We start from the raw sequence: 22,885 nt of genomic DNA on the forward strand, positions 1-22,885 counted from the left end.
AGGGACCCCCCTGGAGCTAGCCACCCCCCCCCCCCGCATCATGGGGGATGGCGGGGCCTGTGTTATGCCCCTGCAACGGATCCAAGTTGTGGGATTTTGTGGCTGATATGGGCGTGCCGAAGGGATTAGTACTGTTCTTGAGAGAGCTGCACTTAAACCTCCACGCCATGGTGAGATACAGAAAAATTGAGAATGTTCTGACTCCCTGAGTCTGCAGTGAGGGGTCTAACAGGGGTGTATGCTGGCGGAAATTCTCTTCCTACTGTACATCAACAACCTAGAGAAAGCTTTAGTAGGTTTAGGTACTGATGTCACTAAAATTAGGAGTAAGATTGTGCTGGCATTACTTTATGCCGACGATGCCATTTTACTGGCCAGAACCTCCAACAGGTTGAAGATTCTCATCGATGAATATATTGACTTCATGGAAACTAACAAATCTAAAACCTTTATAATGGTTTGTGGTGCCAAGGCTTTGAAGACCTGCACAATTTAGATTAGGATCTATCGAGTTGAGAGACAGCGGTCTTTTCCCTACCTAGGGATTACCTTTGATGAAAATCTCTGTTGGTCCTCTTGCATGCTTACACAACAACAAATTTCAAGCAGGAGGGCCCTAGGGAAGTTTAAAGATCTGCATAGGATTATAATCCCAAAAGGTATCAGACAGAAAGCATGTACAGAATCCTTGGGTCTATTATGACTAAACAAACAAGCATTTGCAATGCAATAGGTCCCGCATTTATACGAGTTTGAGCTATTGGCATTGTAAAATTACAATGCCTTTTATTTATGTTTTGATTTTAAAACAAATAAAAGGCATTGTCATTTACAATGTCAGTAGCATAAACTCGCATAAAAGCAGTGTGTGGAGTGCAGCAGTGTGCGGTGTGCGGCGTGCAGCAGTGTGCGGCATGCAGCAGTGTGTGGCGTGCAGCAGTGTGCGGCGTGCAGCAGTGTGCGGCGTGCAGCAGTGTGCGGCGTGCAGCAGTGTTTCCTGTAGCAGTGTGAGGCATGCAGCACTGTGACGTGCAGCAGCGTGCAGCAGTGTGCGGCGTGCAGCAGTGTGCGGCATGCAGCAGTGTTTCGTGTAGCAGTGTGAGGCATGCAGCACTGTGGCGTGCAGCGGCGTGCAGCAGTGTGCGGCGTGCAGCAGTGTGCTGCGTGCAGCAGTGTCGTGCAGCATGCAGCAGTGAGTAGTGCAGCAGTGTGTGGCGTGCAGCAGTGTGCCAGTTGCATCAGTGTGTGCCATGCAGCAGTGTGTGGCGTGCAGCAATGTTTCGTGTAGCAGTGTGTGGCGTGCAGCAGTGTGCGGCATGCAGCAGTGTGCGGCGTGCAGCAGTGTGCGGCGTGCAGCAGTGTGTGGCAGTGTGTGGCGTGCAGCAGTGTGAGGCGTGCAGCAGTGTGTGGCGTGCAGAGGCATGCAGCAGTGTGTGGCGTGCAGCAGTGTGAGGCATGCAGCAGTGTGTGGCGTGCAGCAGTGTGAGGCGTGCAGCAGAGACACGTGGAGGGTGAGGAGAGACACGTGGAGGGTGAGGAAAGACACGTGGAGGGTGAGGAGAGACACGTGTAGGGTGAGGAGAGACACGTGTGGAGGGTGAGGAGAGACACGTGTGGAGGGTGAGGAGAGACACGTGTGGAGGGTGAGGAGAGACACATGTGGAGCGTGAGGAGGAGACACCTGTGGAGGGTGAGGAGGAGACACCTGTGGAGGGTGAGGAGGAGACACATGTGGAGGGTGAGGCGGAGGGTGAGGAGACACGTGTGGAGGGTGAGGAGAGACATGTGTGAAGGGTGAGGAGAGACACGTGTGGAGGGTGAGGAGAGACGTGGAGGGTGAGGAGAGACACGTGTGGAGGGTGAGGAGAGACACGTGTGGAGGGTGAGGAGAGACACGTGTGGAGGGTGAGGAGAGACGTGTGGAGGGTGAGGAGAGACACGTGGAGGGTGAGGAGAGACACGTGGAGGGTGAGGAGAGACATGGAGGGTGAGGAGAGACACGTGGAGGGTGAGGAGAGACACGTGGAGGGTGAGGAGAGACACGTGGAGGGTGAGGAGAGACACGTGGAGGGTGAGGAGAGACACGTGGATGGTGAGGAGAGACACGGAGGGTGAGGAGAGACACGTGTGGAGGGTGAGGTGGAGGGTGAGGAGAGAGACGTGTGGAGGGTGAGGAGAGACGTGTGGAGGGTGAGGAGAGATGTGTGGAGGGTGAGGAGAGACACGTGGAGGGTGAGCAGAGACACATGTGGAGGGTGAGCAGAGACACGTGTGGAGGGTGAGCAGAGACACGTGTGGAGGGTGAGAGAGACACGTGTGGAGGGTGAGGAGAGACACATGTGGAGGGTGAGGAGAGACGTGTGGAGGGTGAGGAGAGACACGTGTGGAGGGTGAGGAGAGATGTGTGGAGGGTGAGGAGAGACGTGTGGAGGGTGAGGAGAGACACGTGGAGGGTGAGGAGAGACACATGGAGGGTGAGGAGAGACACGTGTGGAGGGTGAGGAGAGACACGTGGAGGGTGAGGAGAGACGTGGAGGGTGAGGAGAGACACGTGGAGGGTGAGGAGGGTGAGGTGGAGGGTGAGGAGAGACGCGTGGAGGGTGAGGTGGAGGGTGAGGAGAAACAGAGTTGGAGGGTGAGGAGAGACGGAGGTGGAGGGTGAGGAGAGACGGAGGTGGAGGGTGAGGAGAGACCGAGGTGGAGGGTGAGGAGAGACGGAGGAGGAGGCTGAGGAGGGACGGAGGTGGAGGGTGAGGAGAGACCGAGGTGGAGAGTGAGGAGAGACCGAGGTGGAGGGTGAGGAGAGACCGAGGTGGAGGGTAAGGAGAAACCGAGGTGGAGGGTAAGGAGAGACCGAGGTGGAGGGTAAGGAGAGACCGAGTTGGAAGGGAATCAGAAGTGGAGGAGAGAGAGAGGTGGAGGGTGAGGAGAGACAGTGGTGGAGTTGGGGGGAGGGGAGGATATCACTTTTACTTCATCTCCTAGTGTAAGGTAACGCCCCCACCCCACAGGCCCTGCCGGAGTCGAGAGCAGATCACTGTTGGCATCAGCCGTCACCCGAGACCGCTCCGTACTTGTTGGTAAATAGAGGTTCACTATCTGTTGATAATGGGATTCACTTGGGGGGCTGACTTACCTCCTCCACCCCCAGGGCCAACACTGAGAAGGCATCAGAGACCTGGTGCTGCCTATGCTGCAGTACTGCGAGAGAGAGGGATGGGGGGGCGGGCAGAGGAAGAGGAGTGGGGTTAGAGAAGGGACAGGTGGAGAGAGAAAGAGGAGAGAAGGGACAGAGACAGAAAAGGAGCAAAAAAAGAATTAGAGAGAGTAAAGAGGAGAGTTGGGGAAAATGAAAACATTACGAGAGAACATGTAGCAAAGAGGTGGAGAGAGAAGATGGGAGAGAGTAAGGACGCAGCCAAGAGATAGGGCAGAGACAAAAAGAATCGAAACAATACAAAAGTATTTTCCAAACTCGTAAATAACCACGGGCCAAACAACTGATCTGCAATGAAGCATCCGAATCCGGTATATCATGACGTTAACCATGCAATAAAAAATAAATTTAAAAAAAATTTAAAAAACGCCAAAAAACACGTATACACCATGTTGACCCTTTTCCATGCAACGTATTCTAAAACGCCATTCTCATTCATACATTCACAGCAAACCTGTTCACAAGAGTGACAGAAAATGTGGTATTAGTGTTACATTTTTGTTTACATCCATACCCGCTCACTTATGCAATTAAAGGATTCATAACCACACGGTTAAACAAAACGTACTGATTGGCCTTGCCGTGAAGGAGAAACACGTGTTGACACACACTCCCGATCTGTGAAACGTTCACCCCACTTTCCCGAAATTGAAACCAGTGCATGTGTCTGACGAACTTCCTGCCGCTTATCTGAATGCACCAGTGGCAGAAGATAGTCGCCATCTTGCAACAACACAATTAAAGGGAGGCATGTCTGTCTCTCCCCACCGCCACATGTCTCTGAGTCTTACTGTCTCATGCGAGATCTCCCTCTAGGAGACAGCTGACACCGACTCTTCCCCTGAGACAGTACGGGAGATGCGTGTGTGTGCATAGTGTGTGTATGCATGTGTGCGTGTTTGTATGTGTATATGTTTGTGTATGCATGTGTGTGTTGGTGTGCAAGTATGGGTGTGTCATTGTGTTCATTTGTCTTCATGGATGTGTACACATATGTTTGTGTGTATACCTATGTCTGTGTATGCATGTTTGTGTGTATGTATATGTGTTTGAGTATGTTGGTGTGCGTGCTTGTTTATATGTGTATGTGGGGTTGGTGTGTTGGTGTGCATGTATATGCATATGTTTATGCATGTCTGTGTGTGTTTGTATATGTTCATATGTGTGTGTAAATGCATGTGTGTGTTTGTATGTGTGCATAGTTGTGTATGCATGTGATCAGAGGGAAGAGTGCACTTGAGGGCAAAGAGGAAAACATACAGGGAAGAGTATGTGAGGGCAGAGAGAAAAATACAGAGGGAAAAGCACGTGAGGGCAGAGAGGAAAATACAGAGGGAAGAGTCCATGTGAGGGAGGAGAGAAAAATAGAGAGGGAAGAGCTCATGTGAGAGCAAAGCGAAAAATACAGAGGGTAGGGCGCATGTTAGACCAGAGATAAAAACATAGAGGGAAGAGAGCATGTGAGGGCAGAGAAAAAAATACAGGGCAAAGAGCACATGTGAGAGCATAGAGAAAAAATGAGGGAAGAGTACATGTGAAGGAAGAGAGACAAATACAGAGGGAATAGCATGTGTGAGGAAAGAGAGAAAAATAGAGAGGGAAAAGCACATGTGAGGGCAGAGTGAAAATACAGAGGGAATAGCACATGTGAGACCAGAGAGAAAAACATAGAGGGAAGAGCATATGTGAGGACAAAGAGAACAAGTACAGGCTATGCCAAGCGGAAGTGATCGCGTTTGCGATCAAACATCAAAGCGGCGAAAGTGAAAGTAATCGAGCAGAGCATCAAAGGGCTGGGTGAGAAGGGAGGGGGGAATGCAAGGGTCAAAGCAGCGGCTAAAGTGAAAGTAATTAAGCAGAGCATCAAAGGGCTGGGTGAGAAGGGAGGGGGGAATGCAAGGAGCAGAGGAGCAGCTGTGCACGTGCACGCCATCGTGCACTCAAGCCCTAGGCCAGCAAAACCATGTGGGTAGCACTTTTGAAAGCCCACTTACAAAATGTCTCAAAGAGACAGCTTTCGCTGTCTCAGCGAGACCTAAAAAGGATACAGGAACCAGGTATGAACCGGTTGCAGGCTCATTCGGAACTTGGGGGATCGACGGAGAGAGCGGTGCCCCCATCCTGAGCTGTCGCCAGGTTGAGGTGAAGGTTCTTGCCCAGCAATAGCGGGTAAATTCACCTTCCGGAGCAGTCGGACCATGAACATACCTGGTTCCTGTATCCTTTTTTGTTTATTCACTTGAGCACTTTAGCAGCAGCATCCGTATAGGTCCTTAAGAAGGCATTGCCCGACTCGGGCATTTTTAGGCTGAAACATGTTGACCACTATTTTCCACCATACCACTGCGACTTAAATTCATGTCGCTGGTGCACTGTTTTTAATCCTGGCAGAGGGTGCTCTCGAATAAAACATATTTTTTGCGCCCCTAGCTAGTTTTATCCGCACTTCTTGAACATTTTGTATTTTCTTTGCACTGCGCCCTCGCTCACACGATTTTGCTAATCACATGTGGATTTAGAATATCCTAAAGAAATAGAAATTCAAAACATCCCTGAGCTCCTCCCTTTCAGAGAGGGGGTTATAGCCCTCAAAGGAACTAGGTTTTTTCATTTGAGAGGAGAATTCCATATGATGAAGCATGTCACCTTTGGTGAGTGAGGGATTTCATCCTGAAAAGGGAATGTCCCACAGTTAGGATAGTCTGTGGCTTACTAAACTTGTATTCACCAATATTCTGTCCATAATAGACCCGAGGATTCTGTACGTGTTTTCTGTCCTCTTGCATGGCCAACAGGTGTTCCAGCTTCACACGTGCCGCCGGGTTGATTTTTAAAGATACGGCGTGTATAGGGAATAAGCCCATTGGCCTGCTTACTGAGCTCTTTTATCACAGATGTGCTCCTGTTTTGACATATGGTGCTGAGATCTGGAATTGCACAAAGACCGGCAACCTGCAGCTGTAGGAAAACGGGGTGCTACGTAAGATTTCAAGGGTGCCCCCTACCAGTAGTAATTTCAAGGGGCATGAGGAGCTTGGCCTAGGCTCTGCTGAAGATCGTACCAAGCTAGCCCCTCTATTACTTTGGTGTTCTATCTGGTGTGATGTACAGTTCTCCTTAGCAGAGCCATAATTGAGGACAGTCTGGAGAGTGCCCGGGGCCTCTCGCTGCCCTGGATAAAATATATACAGACTAACTTCTCTAGCCATGGTAGACCCAGTCTCTTTCATGATCCCACATCCATTACGAAAGAGGACAAGGGGTGGGCAAAGGAACATTTCTTGTTGGAGCGGTCCAGGGCAAGGGAGCTTGCCCTAACTACCTCAGACAATATGTATTGATAAAAATGTGTCTTGGGATAGAACCCTATCTAGAGTGGCCACAATCCTCTGGTAGAGGTCACGCCTCACTAGGTTTCACCGTGGCTCTGTTAGGTGCAAACTGACCAAACCCAATGGCACTTCCTGTTCTTCTGTAGGTTTTATAGAGACTTGACTAAGGGCCTGCTTATCCCAGCTCTTTGGGAAGATAAGATAAGAAAAAGTGGAGCTGCGTTTCTCTACCTGCAGTCTTTGCCATCTCAGGACGTCTGTTGTAGAATGGGCTTATTTTTAAAGTCAGCTGTAACATTACGTACTTCTCTGCTGTTTTAATTGATAATTGATTAACCTCTTTTTAGCACTTTATCCTCTTGCATGTGGAATATGTTTGTTATCTGGATATAGTGCTCTTAACATTTTATACTGTATGATGCCTGCTGATTATTGCTCTGTATGCGCTTTTATGGCCAGTATTCTTGGCCGAATGAAGTCAATTCCTTCGAATGATTGAATACTGTGCACTTTTGTATTTGCGAAACTTAGGTGAGTGTTTAACATTCCACCTCTGCCTTTCTTCCCACCCTTTACCCCTCCCCACGTGTGTAGGAGATGGAGAAAGTGAACCAGAAATACACAGAACTGACAAACAAAATAGACGGCCAGGGCAGCGCGTCAATGGGTGCCATAGAGAGAATGAAGAAAGTGAAGGAGGAGGCAACAACGCTCCTGAAGAAGGCCAATGATGCAAAGAGCAAGCTTGATGGTTAGTAATTCACTTGAACTTCCATGACACGTATTCACCATTTTATATTCAGTTTCGGAAATCTACATCTAATTTGTCTGGAAATTTTAAGTATGTGCTATATAAATATGTAGACCAATACATGTTGATCCATCTTGTTGTGAAAACATTGGATTTGCTAAAATAGGCACATATTTCAGTAAACAGTGTGCAAAATTATAATTCCGCTTGTAAAGTTTTGTGATGGTTTTGCACAATTTTTAACCAACAATTTCATTAAAATGTCCAAAAAAAAGCCAGACCATGACATACTACACTGGGTAAACATGACTTTACAAAAGATGCAAAAGTATGACATGTTAATGACATCAATTGGCTAGCCAGTCATTAATGTTTATTTCATATCATTCTTCTGTATATACAAACATATAAATATTTACTGTATGAGTGCATATTGTAATCTAAAGAATATTTACTCATATATAAATATTTATGTAGTAATTCGAACCTGATACAATTTATCACAAAAAATTCGATCATGTGTGAATGGTGACAGGTTTACTACCTACAAAACCTTCCACCACCGTGTTCAAAATATTTTGTTGTTACGGAAAATCTAACACCCAAGTAATGCAGGCAAAAGAAAAAACTAGGATTTGTTAAGTACTTTAAGTGAAAGAGAATATTCATAATATAAAATGGAATCTTAACTCTGATCAGAGCAGTGATAAAGAAGAAAGCTGACATGAAAACCATAATCTTCCCACACAGAGCAGGTACCACACTAAATCATTTTAGCCATCACATCCTTCTTCCATGCTTACCCAACCTTTACAATAAAAATATTAACTATGAAATAGTCATGGAGACAGATATGTAGAAAGTTACTAGACAAAGCCCGCCATTCCTGCCTAGTATGCCTTGGGTGATCTAGTTAATGTTAATTGGGATTTCTATAGCGCATTATCACCACTAGTCTCTAAGCGCTTGATAGAATGCTCAACCTTGGTACCACAGTAGGAAATATGCCCAGGATTGGCCTACATTGTGCCCCAAGCTTCAATAAACAGAAGGGTTTTTAGTTTTTTCCTAAATGGGAGGAGAGCGTGCTCCTTCCAGGGCTCTGCTGGCATCTCATTCCAGAGTTGAGGAATCAAAGAGGAGATAGCTCTACCCCCCATGGAGGAGGTCGAAAAACGGGGGCAGACCAGCCGGCCGGCATCAGAGTCACGCAGGGACCGTCCTGTGCCATCATTTCTCGAAAAGCAAAAAATTTAATTTGACAAAATATATATTCAGTAATGTATCTTAAAGAAGTCTTCACTTAAGTCTAAATAAATGCTAGCAATTCGTCTATTCGAGGTGTGTACAGGTACAAACAAAAATTGAGAAATACTATTTACATTTAGAAGGGAAAATACAATAAACACAAGGAAGAGAATTGGAAACTAAAAGAAATGTATTATTTTATCTATTTATTTAGTTAGCTTTTACATAACACGTTTGCCCTAACAAATGCATTAGAGAGCTTTACATTGGAACCCAGTGGATTCACAGTATTACAACCTGGGATCTAGGATTTAAGAGTCAGAGGAGTAAGATGGACAACCAGGGAAACCGCCTTATTTCACCAATAGCCAAACACAGATCTGTGTGTGCCTGGAGGCGGATCCTTCGTTTGCTCCAGTCCTTTTCCACACTCCCCTCTACGCACATAGGGTATTCTGCATTTCAGATGCTCATGGCTCTACTCCTATATTTCTCTGTTCCCAGAAATCTCATACTGGGTTCATGCCCCCCATGAAATCCGGTTCTTGTTTCCCCTTCACCGCTGGTAAACCCCCCCCCCCCCTCCCCCCACTTCAAATGATGTGCCTGCTCACTGAAGACTCACCATGGCATTACTATTTCTCCTCACTAATAGCCTCATTTCTGGATTCTCTCTTACTTTGTCTCCTCTATTTTCCGGTAGAGCCATTCTCTGAATTTGACTCCCCGAGGCAGCTCTGTTCTCTTTCTTAACCGACAACAGATGCTCTGCAGCCGTACCCTCTAAATGCAGGTCCATACAGCTAGGGCTTGGTCCTCCACTCTGCACAGTGTCACTGCTCAATCTGCTGAATGACACTTGTAAAGTCCTCACTAAAACCAACCTACAGCGAATGTGTATTAACCCTTTAGCATCCCTCTCCTGAGTACTCTTTGTAGTGTGTACTACCCGTATATCCTGCTCAGCGCTCCACACCTGAGCCTGGTCTGCCGTCAGTAGCATTGGTTGGACCAGAAGTAAGATTAACCATCCCTTACAGCTGCCAAGTGACTTCTCAAAGTCCTCCCCTGTGGTCTCAATTTCATTGCATGATTGTGTTTGTTTCATAGTGTAATCTTCACACCCAGTCTGGTTTCACTCTGATTGTACTCTGACAAGCCACAAGTGTGGGGAACGGCACCTATTAAATAATTTGTCAATTTCCAAATATTCCTGCTATTCACATAGAATGTAAAATAGGGATGGTTGCATTTCATAATCTCAATAGCCATAATGGCATGAATGTACCCATTAGGAAGAAATATACTTGGTGTTTGAAAAAACTCAACATGTTTGTAATATGACAGCTGAAGGGGCAGATCAAGAAATATGACTGTTGGATCCAAAGGATAACCGAGCAGGCTTAATGCATTGTACATTGATTGCATTGATGATTAGGAAGTCACCATTCTAACAAATACCAGAATACAGAAAGCCCCTGAGAAAGACCCTTATCAGAAATAGAATCCCAAAGTATGCCCTTCCCTATCCTGAAACCGTAACCCCAAAGCAAACGTATCCTTCATTTTTAAACCTAAACCACCCTAAACATAATATTTGCATTAATATTGCACCGAAATCCAAGCACAACGCTAACCCTAAACAGAGCCCTAAAAACTGGCCCTATTCTTAACCCAGATCATAACGCAAATCTAAATCTTAAGCATCACCCTAAACACATTCCTGACAGTAACCTTAGTCGTATTCCTTATTTTAAACATAATTGTACTCATACCCTAGCTGCATTCTTAATCATAACCCTAACATGATTGTAACCCTGGTCTAAACCCTCATACTAACCAGCGCTCTAATCCTAAACCTGTTCCCAACCCTAACAGTAAACAGAGCCCTAAAACTCACACTAACTAGTCCTAATCTTAACTCAAAACCCAACCCAATTTTTTATCTTAACCATCACCCTAAACACATTCCTAGCCACAATCTTAACCTTATCTCTAACTTTAAAAAGAACCATATTTGTACCCTACCCACAGTTCTAACCATAACCTAACCTAATTGTAATGCTGCCCTTAACCCTCTCATTAACCTGTGCTCTAATCCTAAACCAAATCCAAGCCCCAGCCTAAACAGAACCCTAAAACTCACACTAATTATCCCTAAGATTTACCCGGACCCTAACCCAAATCTTAATTTTAAACATCACCCTAACTCTAATCTTAATTGTAACCCTTATGTTAAACATAACCACAAAACAATACTCGAACCCTAGCCACAGTCCTAAGCATAACCCTAACATAATTGTAATGCTATCCGTAACCTTCATAGTAACCAGAGCTCTAAACCTAAACCTACTCCTAACCCTAAACAGAGTGCTAAAACGCACACTACCTAGCCATAATCTTAACCTGAACCCTAACCCAAATCTTAATTCTAAACATTACCCTAAACATATTCCTAATCTTTACCATATCCATACCCTCGTCGCGGTCCTACCCATAATTCCAAACCTAATGTAATGCTGCCTTGCCCCTCACACTAACTAGAGCTCTAATCCTAAACCTATTCCCCACCCTAACTTAAACATAACATTTAGAGCTACACTTTCCTTAAAATTTACACTAATTCTTAGCCTAAAACTAATGCTAATCCTTACCCTAAACACCAAATCCTCAACCCTAATCTTACGCCCAGATTGGCTCTCCTTCATGCAGGGCAGCACAGTATGAAATGTTGTGGCACTGCACTGTTTGAAAGACCGAAAATGGTACAGCTCCTGAATTAGCAAACCTCATTCGCTGATGATGTCATCGCCAACTCTCACGCTATCTCTGGCCCTAAGCCTTGCGCTGTGGTAGAAAAGTAAGCCATCAGTGCCTGCCTAGGCTTTGAACTAGAGGCACTTCTTCCAGTACCAGTTCCTCCAGTACCAATGTACACCTTGGCACAGCGGACAGATGTGTAAGATGTGTGCTGTAGAATAAAGCCCACATGCTACACATCAGTAGCTTGGGCAATGTGCCACTTGAGCTCTGTGTGAACCTCACCACTAGTTGTTAGAATTTTGGGCAATGCCAGATCACACAAGTTTAGTGGATCTTCACACAAAAACCTATGGCTTTCGTGCTGGCCCGGTCCAGACATGATACACTTCCATACATTAACAGAGGTTTGGTACAAAGAGTTCTCCTCCGCACTGCATGAGGGTCAAATTTCAACGCAAAAGTTGAAAGCTGCTCCATCATTGGTGTTTCCGCGACTTTGGACCATTTTGTACAGCTTTGCATCACACGAGCGCCAGCATGAACCTTTAATCAATCTGGGCATAAACCATATATAACTAGTCAAACAACTAAGACAGTACATATTTCCAAATATATTTCTCTACAATACGTATATCTGTAATGAAGACAAAAATATGTTTTCTATGTCTAGTGAGTTTTCTGCATTATAATCCAAAAATAAGTTTCTCACTTCTAGTTTTTTTTTCGTTTGAACCTTTCTTTTATTTTTCTTCTTTTTATAATGGTTTCCTCAATTTCGCACAACGCCCTTATCACTGGGGACAGAGAGGGGCATTTAAATAAAATGGACGATAATGCAAAGAAACTCTAATAGAGAGTGGTAGAGATACCAAGGCGCGGGGAATCTGAAGGGGGACCCCTTACAGTATTGTTCTTTTTTTTTATCCTAGGACTGGAGGAGACGTTTAAAAACAACGAGAAGGAGATTTCCACAAAAACAGATGAGCTGAAGAAGCTGGAGGAACAGGCGGCCGGACTCCTGGAGTACATTCACAAGAAGGCAAACGCCTACGCCACCTGCTAGTTCCACCGCGCCGCTGACCGATGGACAGATGGGTTCGAGTAGACCATTCCTTCCAAGACCCCATCTGCAACCTTGGGCCAAGCCTGGCGGGATTCCAGACCCTTACCAAATGGGACCAGTGGGTCTTTCATCCCTTTCCTAATCTAAGGTCTTCCACCATACGTCTAAAAGGGCCAGACCCATGCCGCCGTGTCTGCAGATCCACATAAGGTCAATTGACATATAAAGCACATAATAGAACTCATTCACAAAGTCTGGGCCTGATTCACAAACTGCACTTTGTGGTATGTTTTTTAGTACTACACTAGTACTACAAAACATACTACAAAGTACAACTTACGACAAAGTTCTATTCACAGCCGATACTTTTATAGTAGCTTACACTTTTGTAGTAACTTATATGTGTAACCTACACTCTTGTAGTTGCTTACACATAAGTAGTAACTTACACTTTTGTAGTAACTTACACATTTAACTTACTCTTTTGTGGTAATTACACATGTAACTTACACTTTTGTGGTAACTTACATGTGTAACTTCCACTTTTGTAGTAACTTCCACTTTTGTAGTAAGTCCAGCACAACACTAGGCCAACTACACATACTGCAACACCCTCCACAGAATATAATCGAGGTAGGGACTTAAAATACCACTCCATAGGAAATAATTTTCAATTGAATTAGATTATTTAAAACAGTCAAAAACATAAATTATTATAAATTAATGTTAAAATGTATATAAAATAGTACATATTTATTATAAATTATAAAATATTCAATTACCTTTGTTTCATTTAAAACATATTGTTACATTAAATTACATTAAAAATAATTACAATCACTTTAATAAACTGATTACATCACTTTTAACAAATAGTGATGCAGATTGCAAAATATTTTTTTCTTCAGGGTGGAATTTATTTATAAAATTTATACTTCGGAATAAATGTTTTTAATATACATTAATATATTCCCATTAATTAAAGATTAAGGTCCATATGTACAACCATTGGCATTAGCGACTCGCAAATCGCGAAAAATTGTGAGTCGCAATTTGCGAGTCGCTAATGCCAATGTACAACAGTGTCAGAGACACTGTTTGCAATTCCCAATGGGGTCGCAAATTGCAATATTCATGAGGCACTCGCAATTTGCGACCCCACTGGGAATGGCTGGCCCTGTGGCCTGCCGGGCTCAGCAGACCTCCATGTCTGGGACTGCTTTTAGATAAAGCAGTTTTGTTTTTAAATGCATCCCGTTTTCCTTAAAAGAAAACGGGATGCATTTAAAAAAAGAAAAATGAAACGTTTTTGTTTCATTTTTTAAGGGCAGGCAGTGGTCCTTGGGACAGCAGCCTGCTCCTAAAAAATATTTTCCCCTGCATTCACAAAGGGGAAGGGGTCCCCTCGGGACCCCTTCCCTTTTGCGAGTGCTTTACCACCCTCTTGAAGAGGGCGGTAAATTGTGAGTGTTTTGCAACCGCAATTGCGGTCGCAAAACATTCTTACATAGGGTAGCGAGTCGCTATTAGGAAGGGACGCCCTTGGAACGTCCCTTCCTAATCACGAGTCGCAAATCCTATTTAGCAAGTCGCAAATAAATTTCGAATCGATAAATAGGGTTTGAACATGGCCCATTGGTATTTTTGCATGCGCAAACGGGTCGCAAACCCGTTTGCGCATGCAAAAATGGGTTGTACATCTGGCCCTTAATTCAAAGTAAATGCTTTAGTGTTGTGACATTTTTTCTATTTTGTACATTTCAAATAAATTCATACATTTAATTTGTATTAATATTCAACATAAATATTGTTTTAATATTTATTTTTGCATTAAATAATTAACAAAAAAAATGTATATACTTTACCATGTGTAGATCTCTAACTCGACTGAGCAGGAAAATTCAGAACATTTATTTTTCTGAAAAGTAAATATTTAAAAACAAATAATGTTAAATATTAATGTAAATCCATTTATTTCTTTACTTTAAATGTAGAACAAAACAGAGAAATGCTACAGTACTATTAAATAATTATTTAAAAGTTTAAATAATTGGTATATATTAAATTGCATTAAAATTATTTCTCTAAACTTTAAATTAAAAAATACATTTGCACCTATAGAAAAAAATATTTTAATGCACAATAATAATTGTTAACAGCAATGTTTAGAATCTTTTTTAATTAATGTAATTATATTTAGTAAAATGTAGTTACATGATGTTTTTTTTTTAAAAAAATATTAAATATGTTCTAATTAAATAATAAATATGTACTATTTGCATATATAATTTTTAACATTATCTTCTATTTATATTTGTAACTATTTTAATAATCTATTTAAGTTTGACATTATTCCCTATGGGGTATTCTTTTAAGTTCTTAGCTCCATTATTTTCAACGGGAGGGTGTTGCAGTACCGGTGGTTTGCCCTGTGTAGTGCTGAACTGACTACAAAAGAGTAAGGGCCTGATTACAACTTTGGCAGAGTGGCACAGGCTTTCCACCAAAGCCGCGCAAGAACCGCCCACCTTATTATGAGTTGAGCTCGTGTAAGGCGGACGGATCTTCACCTTTCCCATGGCAGTGCCTGGAAAACAGGAACCGCAATGGGAACTGCAAAAAAGTTCCAGCATGGCATAGATGGTGACATCCATGCCGTGCTGGAACTTTAGGGTAATACAGACAGAGGGACACATGCTGTGCCCTCTGTATGTATCCACATGGCGGGGGGCATGGTGACCCCGTAGGGCCCCCTATGATCCTCAGCCGTCAGCCTTTTCATAGCGGGGCTCCTACCATGTAATGGCTGGCGGTGACGGAACTCGTAATATGCTGAGCGGGACTGCGCCAGTCCGGCTCAGCATGGTACATTGTGGTTCAGCTCCGCCACTGCCAGGGGACAAGTGTTCCCCGGCACAGCCGGTGGTCCTCTGCCGCAATGACTTTTGAAGTCGGAATGCAGCGGACGGACCACCGCCACTGCGAGTCTGGTGGTTTTACGAGCGCCAGACTCGTAATCATGCCTTAGTTACTACAAAAAAGTAAGTTACACATGTAATTTACTACAAAAGTGTAAGTTGCTACAAAAGTGCAGTTTGTGAATTCTGAAAAGTAGTAAACTTACTCAAAAGTGTAAACGTACTCGAAGTCTAAGTTACCTCTGTGAATCCGGCCCTAAATGTTTATCCTCAAAATGTGGCATGGAGTTAGCCCACCTGGACCACTCATATGTGGCAAAGACCTTTTTTCTGCCTACCACCCCGTTGACCCTTCAGAAAGACCCATGGCTCAGCTGTTGTTACTCTTTGGCTGACTGTATACTTTGAGACCCCCCAGCTCCCAATAGGAAGCCGTGTTCTGGATCCAAGCCAGGCCTATCCCAATACACTTGCGACCGAAGATGACCAGCTGCAGGAGACTCCGTACACCAGGTGAAGAATCCCTAACTCGGTCCTGACCGAAACATCATGTGCCTTATCATTGCCAGAACAAGCTCAACGTACAAGCTGAATAAAAATAATAACTTTTTTATCTAGCACTTACTCCTGCCATCTTCCAGTCAAACTGTAGCTGTCTGCCCCTTATCCCTCCTGCAAGGTGCTAATGCACAAACTTTACACTTCACAGGGTTACCAAGATTCTGTACTTCACCCAATGTCATATGAAGACTAAGGCTTCCTACTAAAAAATATTTGTGGAACAAAATTCTTCAAAAAAGGTGGTTTTATGGGAGAACGTCCATGCAAATACTAGGTCTTGGTGGAAAAAAAAGCAAAACTCGAATTTTAACAGATTTTTCTCAAAGTTTATAAAGTTTTAGAAATTGTTTTTTCACTTGGCTGGATTAGGCAGCGTTTCATAACTTTTCCTGTCCCTAATCGTGATGCCACGGTACATCACTTCTAAGAGATTAAATAGAAGCCACAAACTCATCTCGTACCCATTTGAGAAGGAACCAATCACAAGGTCAAACTTCTGTAAAGTTTTGCTGAATTGAACTTCCAAACCTCAAGCATGCAGATTTTTTGAAGACGTGAAAAATGTATTTTTTTCTAGAGCGCTTGTGTTGACCACAGCTGTCCATCTCCCCAACCCTTCATCTCTTACATGATGACGTCTGGTTAGGGCCAGAAGCATGAAAGGGTCTGTGTGCGGACTACGATGAATGGGTGGGTTCAGCACGCGTAGAGCTTTGAAATGTAGATTGCTGGCTTAGACCCATCCTTATCAATGTGCCCTCCATCCTCTGTCCGAATGCCCATGTGGGGGCCTTGGATGTCTCGGCCTCTAGCAACCATCATTCCACCACCACCTGAAGCACTGCTGTGTGTTTAGTGGGGACATTTCTAAGATGGTGCATTCTGAGTGCAAATTTGAGATAACAACCAGAAAGATATCTGGGATAAAAATCCTAAAACCTCAGTATTTCATCTATACAGGGATTATAGTTTTGAATCTGTTCTTTTTTAGCTTTGGAAACAGGAAGTCCTTAAAAGAAGTACGCAAGCACTATTTTGCTGAAGATGTGATAGAAAACTGGTACATTTTTAATCTCATCGTAAGACTGACAAACACTTATTTAAAAATGAGATAGAGTCACCTGGTCAAGTTGTCGGTTTTATTTTAGCGTCCCCAGTTGGCACACAGATTGTCTGATCCTGAGCAGATTGCTTTATGTCCTCGTGCCTCATTACACCTATCTTCCGACAATGGAAACCCGGAGTATGAAGCGCTGTGTAAGAGGTGGATATAGCTTGGGACATGTTCTATTGCCAGGGACATTTTCTTACGATTGTAGTGTGATTTATTTAGACGTAGGGTCGCAGAAGGGGGTGAATGCAGTCAATTTCAAGTGGTCTTAAAGTACAGTTCGAGTGCCTTGCGTCTCCCCCAGTGATTGCCCGGAGTCCATTCCAAGAATGAAAACTGTTCCCAGTTCTTTCCACAAGAGTTCAGTCCTACAACTGGAAAAAGGAATTTGTGTCAATGTCTATTGCTTCCTAATCAAAGATCCCATGGTCATCTCAGCCTCATTTTGTTTAAATATTTTGTAGAATCTGAGCCATGAGACCAAGACACTCCCAGCCATGACCCAAGGAGTGAGTTCCCTGTGCAGGGGAGACTGATACTCACGGCATAGCTAGAATGGAAGGGGCCAAAACACATTGCCGGTGGGGTAGCGGGGCGTGCGGACCCTCGTGCAAGCCAGAAAATGGTCTTCCAGCTCCTCGGTTGAGCAGTAGAAAATAGCCAAAATTGTGTTGCAGTGGACCTAGGAGGCACCTACACCTGGTATCACTGCACCTGCTGAACTAATCATAGCTACGCCCCACTGCGACTCTTACAGTGAAGTCAACACTGACACAGCTGGAAACCCACAAATGACAGGCCTCGTTCTTCGTCTGAGAACCTAAAAGTGCCTGGAAGCCATGGACTTAGTAAACACTGTTCTGTACTAGCACCATTTGACATTCTAATTTTAGTTTATAAAAATACAGTTTCTAACATCAACTAATATATCTTGTTTGTTTATTAACATGAATTTACAGTGGCAAAAACATCTATCCTACATTGAATACAAACCAGGCCATGCTTTATTGCTCTCAGACTTGCATCTTTGCACCCATCACAGATATGGATACAGGAAGCTTTGTCAGACTCTCTTGAGCCCAAAAAGCGCCTTCAGAATCAATACTGGTGTCAGGACAGAGCACAAAACGGGGACAACATGGTCTGTTCTTGCACCATTTCTTGTTTTTTGCACCCGCTACAGCACGGGGCAATGGGCCAGCCCACTTTCACCTCTGGCTAACCTCACTGTGAGTGGTGGCATTCTGCCCTTCCACAAGGGACACATCCGCACGCAGTGTAGTTCCCTTAACTGCCAGGGACTGCCATGGTGATGTGTGCTTTTTGAGACCAAAAGAATATTTTTGCTTTTAGCCATTTTTTATTTTTGAATTACTGGTGCCCCAGGAGCTTCTATAACAATAAGGCTTTGCTAAAGACATGACAAAACAAGCATTGATAAGCCAAAAAGTTGATGGCATTTTACCAATGCTTGTTTACATTGATATAAAAATCAGATGTAAAAACTCGAAGGATGTTACTCACGCCGGCCAATTTCTGTGCCGTAGTTTTGCTCCTTGCCTCGAAATGAGTAGAGAAATCTAACACAATTAGTGTAGTTAAAAATAGAAAAGTGTCTAACATGGGTGACAAGAAAAGACAGGCAGCGCTCTTCGGGCGCCCTCTAGGGACAGCACGAAATTACTGCAAAAGGCCACAAATAAGGGTGTTTCTCAGTGTATGGGGAGCGCGCCACCGGGACATCAATGTTGACACGAGCGCTGGGAATCCTTTCATAGTTCCTGGTGCGGAAAACAAATGTGTTTGAATTCCTGTGTGCACAGGATCCGGCCTGTAGGGGATGTGGGCCAGACTCTGCCCCAGCCCTTCCGGGCTCTCGGAGTTGCATTCTCCCTGCTCCGCCACAGGCCAGCATGTTGGCTGTTCCTCTGCCCTCCATCCTTCCCTCCCACCTCCTGGTGCCCGTTGGCATGCTGTGCTCACTCTGCCCCTTGCATCTCCAGGGGAGGACAGTGTGTGCTTTGTTTGTGCACCAGCCTCTGAGTGCGAAAGGAGGGCCACACAGGCACCCCCGTAAATCAGCAGGAGAGGGCAGGCCTGGCAGCAGGAATGCCACAGGTCACTGGCACATGGGTGCGTACCATTCCACACAATGAGCACTGTGTACAGTGGGCAAGGTAAACACAGCCCCTCCTGCTCGACCACGGACGTTTTCACAAATGCTGCTTATCGCCTCTCTGGCTCAGCAGGGAGTTCACAAACTGCAATTTTGCACCAACCTTTTCAACTTATGAGTGATGCAAAATGTAATTGTGTTTCTTCTGTCACTGGAACTGTTGTTTTTGCACTTGGTTGACTGAGATGTCATTTGTGCACGAATCACTCGTGTACATTATCACTTTTCCCTCGTGATTTCGTGCAAATGTCGCTTTGCACTTGTCGATCTGACCAGATGTTGGTTCAGAATTAGTCAGCAGAAATGCACAATTGCCCGGCACTGCTGCAATTAACAACAGAGATATTTTTGCCTTTACTGAGACTCTGACATTCTTTCCTTTGCTGCAAATGTGCTTCGGCGCCCCGTCAGTGGTATGAAGCGCTATATAAAAGCATTTACAGTGCAAAAAATACTTTCCATGAGGACATGCCGCTCATTTAGAACTTTAGTGCCCCCATGTAAACTCAGGAGTCCATCTCCAATTCTCTTTACATCTTTTGCTGTATAATTCACATTATCTTCCTCCCAATGCAGCACGGGGTAGTGTGCCAGCCTTCTTCTGTCATTGGCTAGTTTCACTGTGAGTGACAGCATGCTGCTCTTTTATAAGGACATCCGCTCACAAAGTTCAGTGCCAGGGAATACTATGGCAATATGTGCTCTTTGAGACCAAAACATATTTTTGCTTTCAGCCAATGTTTTTTCATTTTATATATTATCAAAGGCCCAGCAGAGCCTCCATCAATAAAGTTTTGTAAAAACCATGACAAAACAAACAAGCATTGATAAAGCCAACAAGTGGCTAAAACCAGACCTACTGGCTTTGCCAAAGCTTCTTCTTCGTTCTAATCTCTCCAGTGTGGATTTCGCCATGAACACGGAGGGCTTCAGTCATCTTCTTCAGGCTCCCCGTTTTGGAGCTCTCCATGATCTGACCTCCTACATCCATTTATGAAGCACTGACGATGACTTTTAGCAGCAGATGAATCTCTCTGTCGATGATCCTGCTTACAAGGGACAGATCCTCAAAACAAAGAGTGTGCTGGCCGTCCACAGGAGTGGCGCTGGCACAATAGCCCCTGCACCCCCCGCAGTTCAGGGGGGGCCTGAGCTCTTGGGGTGGCGGGCCTCTGGCCTGAGAGTTCCTAACTGGCTCCGGTGGGGGTAGAGGGAGGCGAGGGGTGGCACGGTGTAGGGTGTCCCTCCATGTACTTTGCGGGGGCCCCCTCGAGTTTCATTACGCCACTGAGGAGTGGACAGTACAGGAGGCCACCATTCCATTCCTTCTGGAATGTGATTCGGTGCCTGATTACAACCTTGGCAGATGGGACACTCCGTCACAAGTGTGGCGGATATCCCATCCCCTGTATTAAACGTTCCATAGGATATAATGGAATTGTAATTTGGCAGACAATATATCCCTCAAGTTTGTGATGGAGTAACCAGGCCCTAAGTCTGTTGTTATAATGGCATCTTTCATACCAAAGCATTTATGGTTCCTACACCATCTCCTGGGTCGCCCATTTAGTTATAGACCGGTGAGATTTATCCCTGCTGGTCAGTTTGGCACCTTCCTAGATTCCATATGCTGCCTTGCTACAGCGAGGGACGGGTGTAGTGAGGGACTGCGTGGCTTCCCAACAGATCAGTGCTTCTGAAATGCTTGCAGCGCTGAGAAAAAGGAAACACACGTGCTAGGGCTGTCTCTTATTGGTCCCCTAACAAGAGGTCTGTCTCTCATTGGTCTACTAACAAGAGGTCTGTCTCTTATTGGTCCCCTAGCAAGGGGTCGGGCTCTCATTGGTCTACTAACAAGAGGTCTGTCTCTTATTGGTCCCCTAACAAGGGGTCGGGCTATTTTAAGATCCGCCCAGCTGATATCGGATTTGTTTCCTGGTCTGGAGAGGGTGAACGCAGTCTGTTGTCCCTTCCAGGCCTCCATCACTCTATTGCTCCAGTAGGAGGTGCCGATGAGTAGACAAGAGCCTCATACATATTCATGAGCTGGCAGGCCATTAGGCATGTTGTCTGTCTGAATCTTTCTGTTAAAGCGGCTATGGCTTCGAATTCCGTGCCCTTTGAACCACGAGACTTAGAGAGCCTCAGGCTGTTTAAAAAACAGTTAAAAACCCTGCTATTTAAGTAATCTTACGTCAGGGTAACCCTTTTCCTTCTCCACCATTTGGCATTCGCGTCGGGACACTTCAGAGTAGCCGTGCGCATAAATGGAGGCTAACATAACATAACAATAATATTGACTACAAAAATATCCTCTGACATAGATATAACTGCGAAATATTGCTACCAACAATAGTGTTCCATTGTGTGCAGATTTTCTATAATTCAATCAATCACACATTCCCAGTGAGGGTCTCGAGGCGCTAGAGCTGTTTGCTGCTGCATGGAGGTATTATTGGCTCCAGTAAGACGATATTTTTGTGAATTATATTAAGGACACTATATTTGTCTAAGACGATATTGAAGCTGCTATATCATTCATGGTACCATGCATCCTTGACCCCAAGGCGCTAAAGAACGCAATAAAAGCGCCACGGGTGTCTTGTGCAGGAAATTCACAAATGTGCAGTATTAGGTACGGATTTACTCTTGTTTAGGGAGAATGCCAGCTTTAATAGTTATTTCTGCCCTTGCTTACATATGTGGAATCAGTCATTACAATTCAGATTGCTTTCTCAAATGCCAAAATGTTTTTCATTTCTCCAGAGTCACAATCGACACCTCCAAGAACCCTGTTGTTACAGGAATAAGGAGAAGTTCTAATGTTTTGATAACTGAAGATGTCTGTTGCCTACCAGCTCACATTCGAGCCCTCACTCCCCCGTTTATGGATATCACGACCCCTTTTAATATTCACTCGTTTTAGAACACTGGGGCATATTATCAACGGCCAGCGATAATTATCGCTGGCCGTGCTTAGCGATAATAATATTACCGCCCTGGTAGCGCGTTATTAACAACGCGTTTCTACAGGGCGATAAAAATTCCAGAGATAGCGAGGTTATCACCGTTTTGCAGGGAACATTGCTGGTTTTCCAGCGATGTGCCCTGCAAAACGGCGATAACCTTGCTGGTCGTATCAGCATAATCCACCCCATATGTTAGGGATGGCTAAGTCAGGATTTTAGCAGGCATTAGATTTTGGCGAAAACGGCCATTTTCGCCAAAATCTAATGTCTGCTAAAATCATGTGGGCTGCCTTGTAAATATCGCGATGTAAACATCAGTAATATTTGCAAGGCAGTCCATCCGGGGTACGCCCAGTAACGCCCACTTTGCATCTCATTGGAGATGCAAAGGGAGGCGTTCGGTAATAGGGTGCTAAAATGCGATTATGCATGTTAGCACCCTCTTGTAATTAGGGAGCTGGTTTTATCTCCGCTTTTTTGGCTTTGTGAGCCAAAAAAGCGGAGATAAAGCCCTTGTGAATATGCCCCACTATTCTTTCTTTCGCTGCTGCCCCTATGTCTTTAAGGGATGGCTTCTGGTGTGACATCTCACTGGTGCGGACCTTGTGTGGAGGCCGGCCTTGCACACCCACCAGCATTCAGCAACCAAAACAGCCAGGACATTTAAAACTTTAAAAACACGATGACGAAATCACAAAATATGACAGTGTACGACGTATGGGAGCCGGACCAGAGGACAAGACCATGCAAACTCTGACTCAATTGATGCTGTGAGA

The 22,885-nt window shown here is 44.6% G+C and overlaps 1 protein-coding gene across 2 annotated transcripts in view; it reads left to right on the top strand.

Moving 5' to 3' along the window:
• LOC146797319 (laminin subunit beta-1-like) overlaps positions 1-12,500 on the top strand; it is a 398,209-nt gene extending 385,709 nt beyond the window's left edge. For both annotated transcript variants that reach the window (XM_085624319.1, XM_085624320.1), the window contains exons 34-35: positions 7,144-7,300; positions 12,241-12,500. In XM_085624319.1, the coding sequence (XP_085480445.1) occupies positions 7,144-7,300; positions 12,241-12,374 (291 nt within the window). In that variant the 3' untranslated portion in view covers positions 12,375-12,500. The remainder of the gene's footprint in view (positions 1-7,143; positions 7,301-12,240) is intronic.
• Positions 12,501-22,885: the final 10,385 nt, after the last annotated feature.

This window comes from Triturus cristatus, chromosome 9, assembly GCF_964204655.1.
Source record: "Triturus cristatus chromosome 9, aTriCri1.1, whole genome shotgun sequence".
Lineage (NCBI taxonomy): Eukaryota > Metazoa > Chordata > Amphibia > Caudata > Salamandridae > Triturus > Triturus cristatus.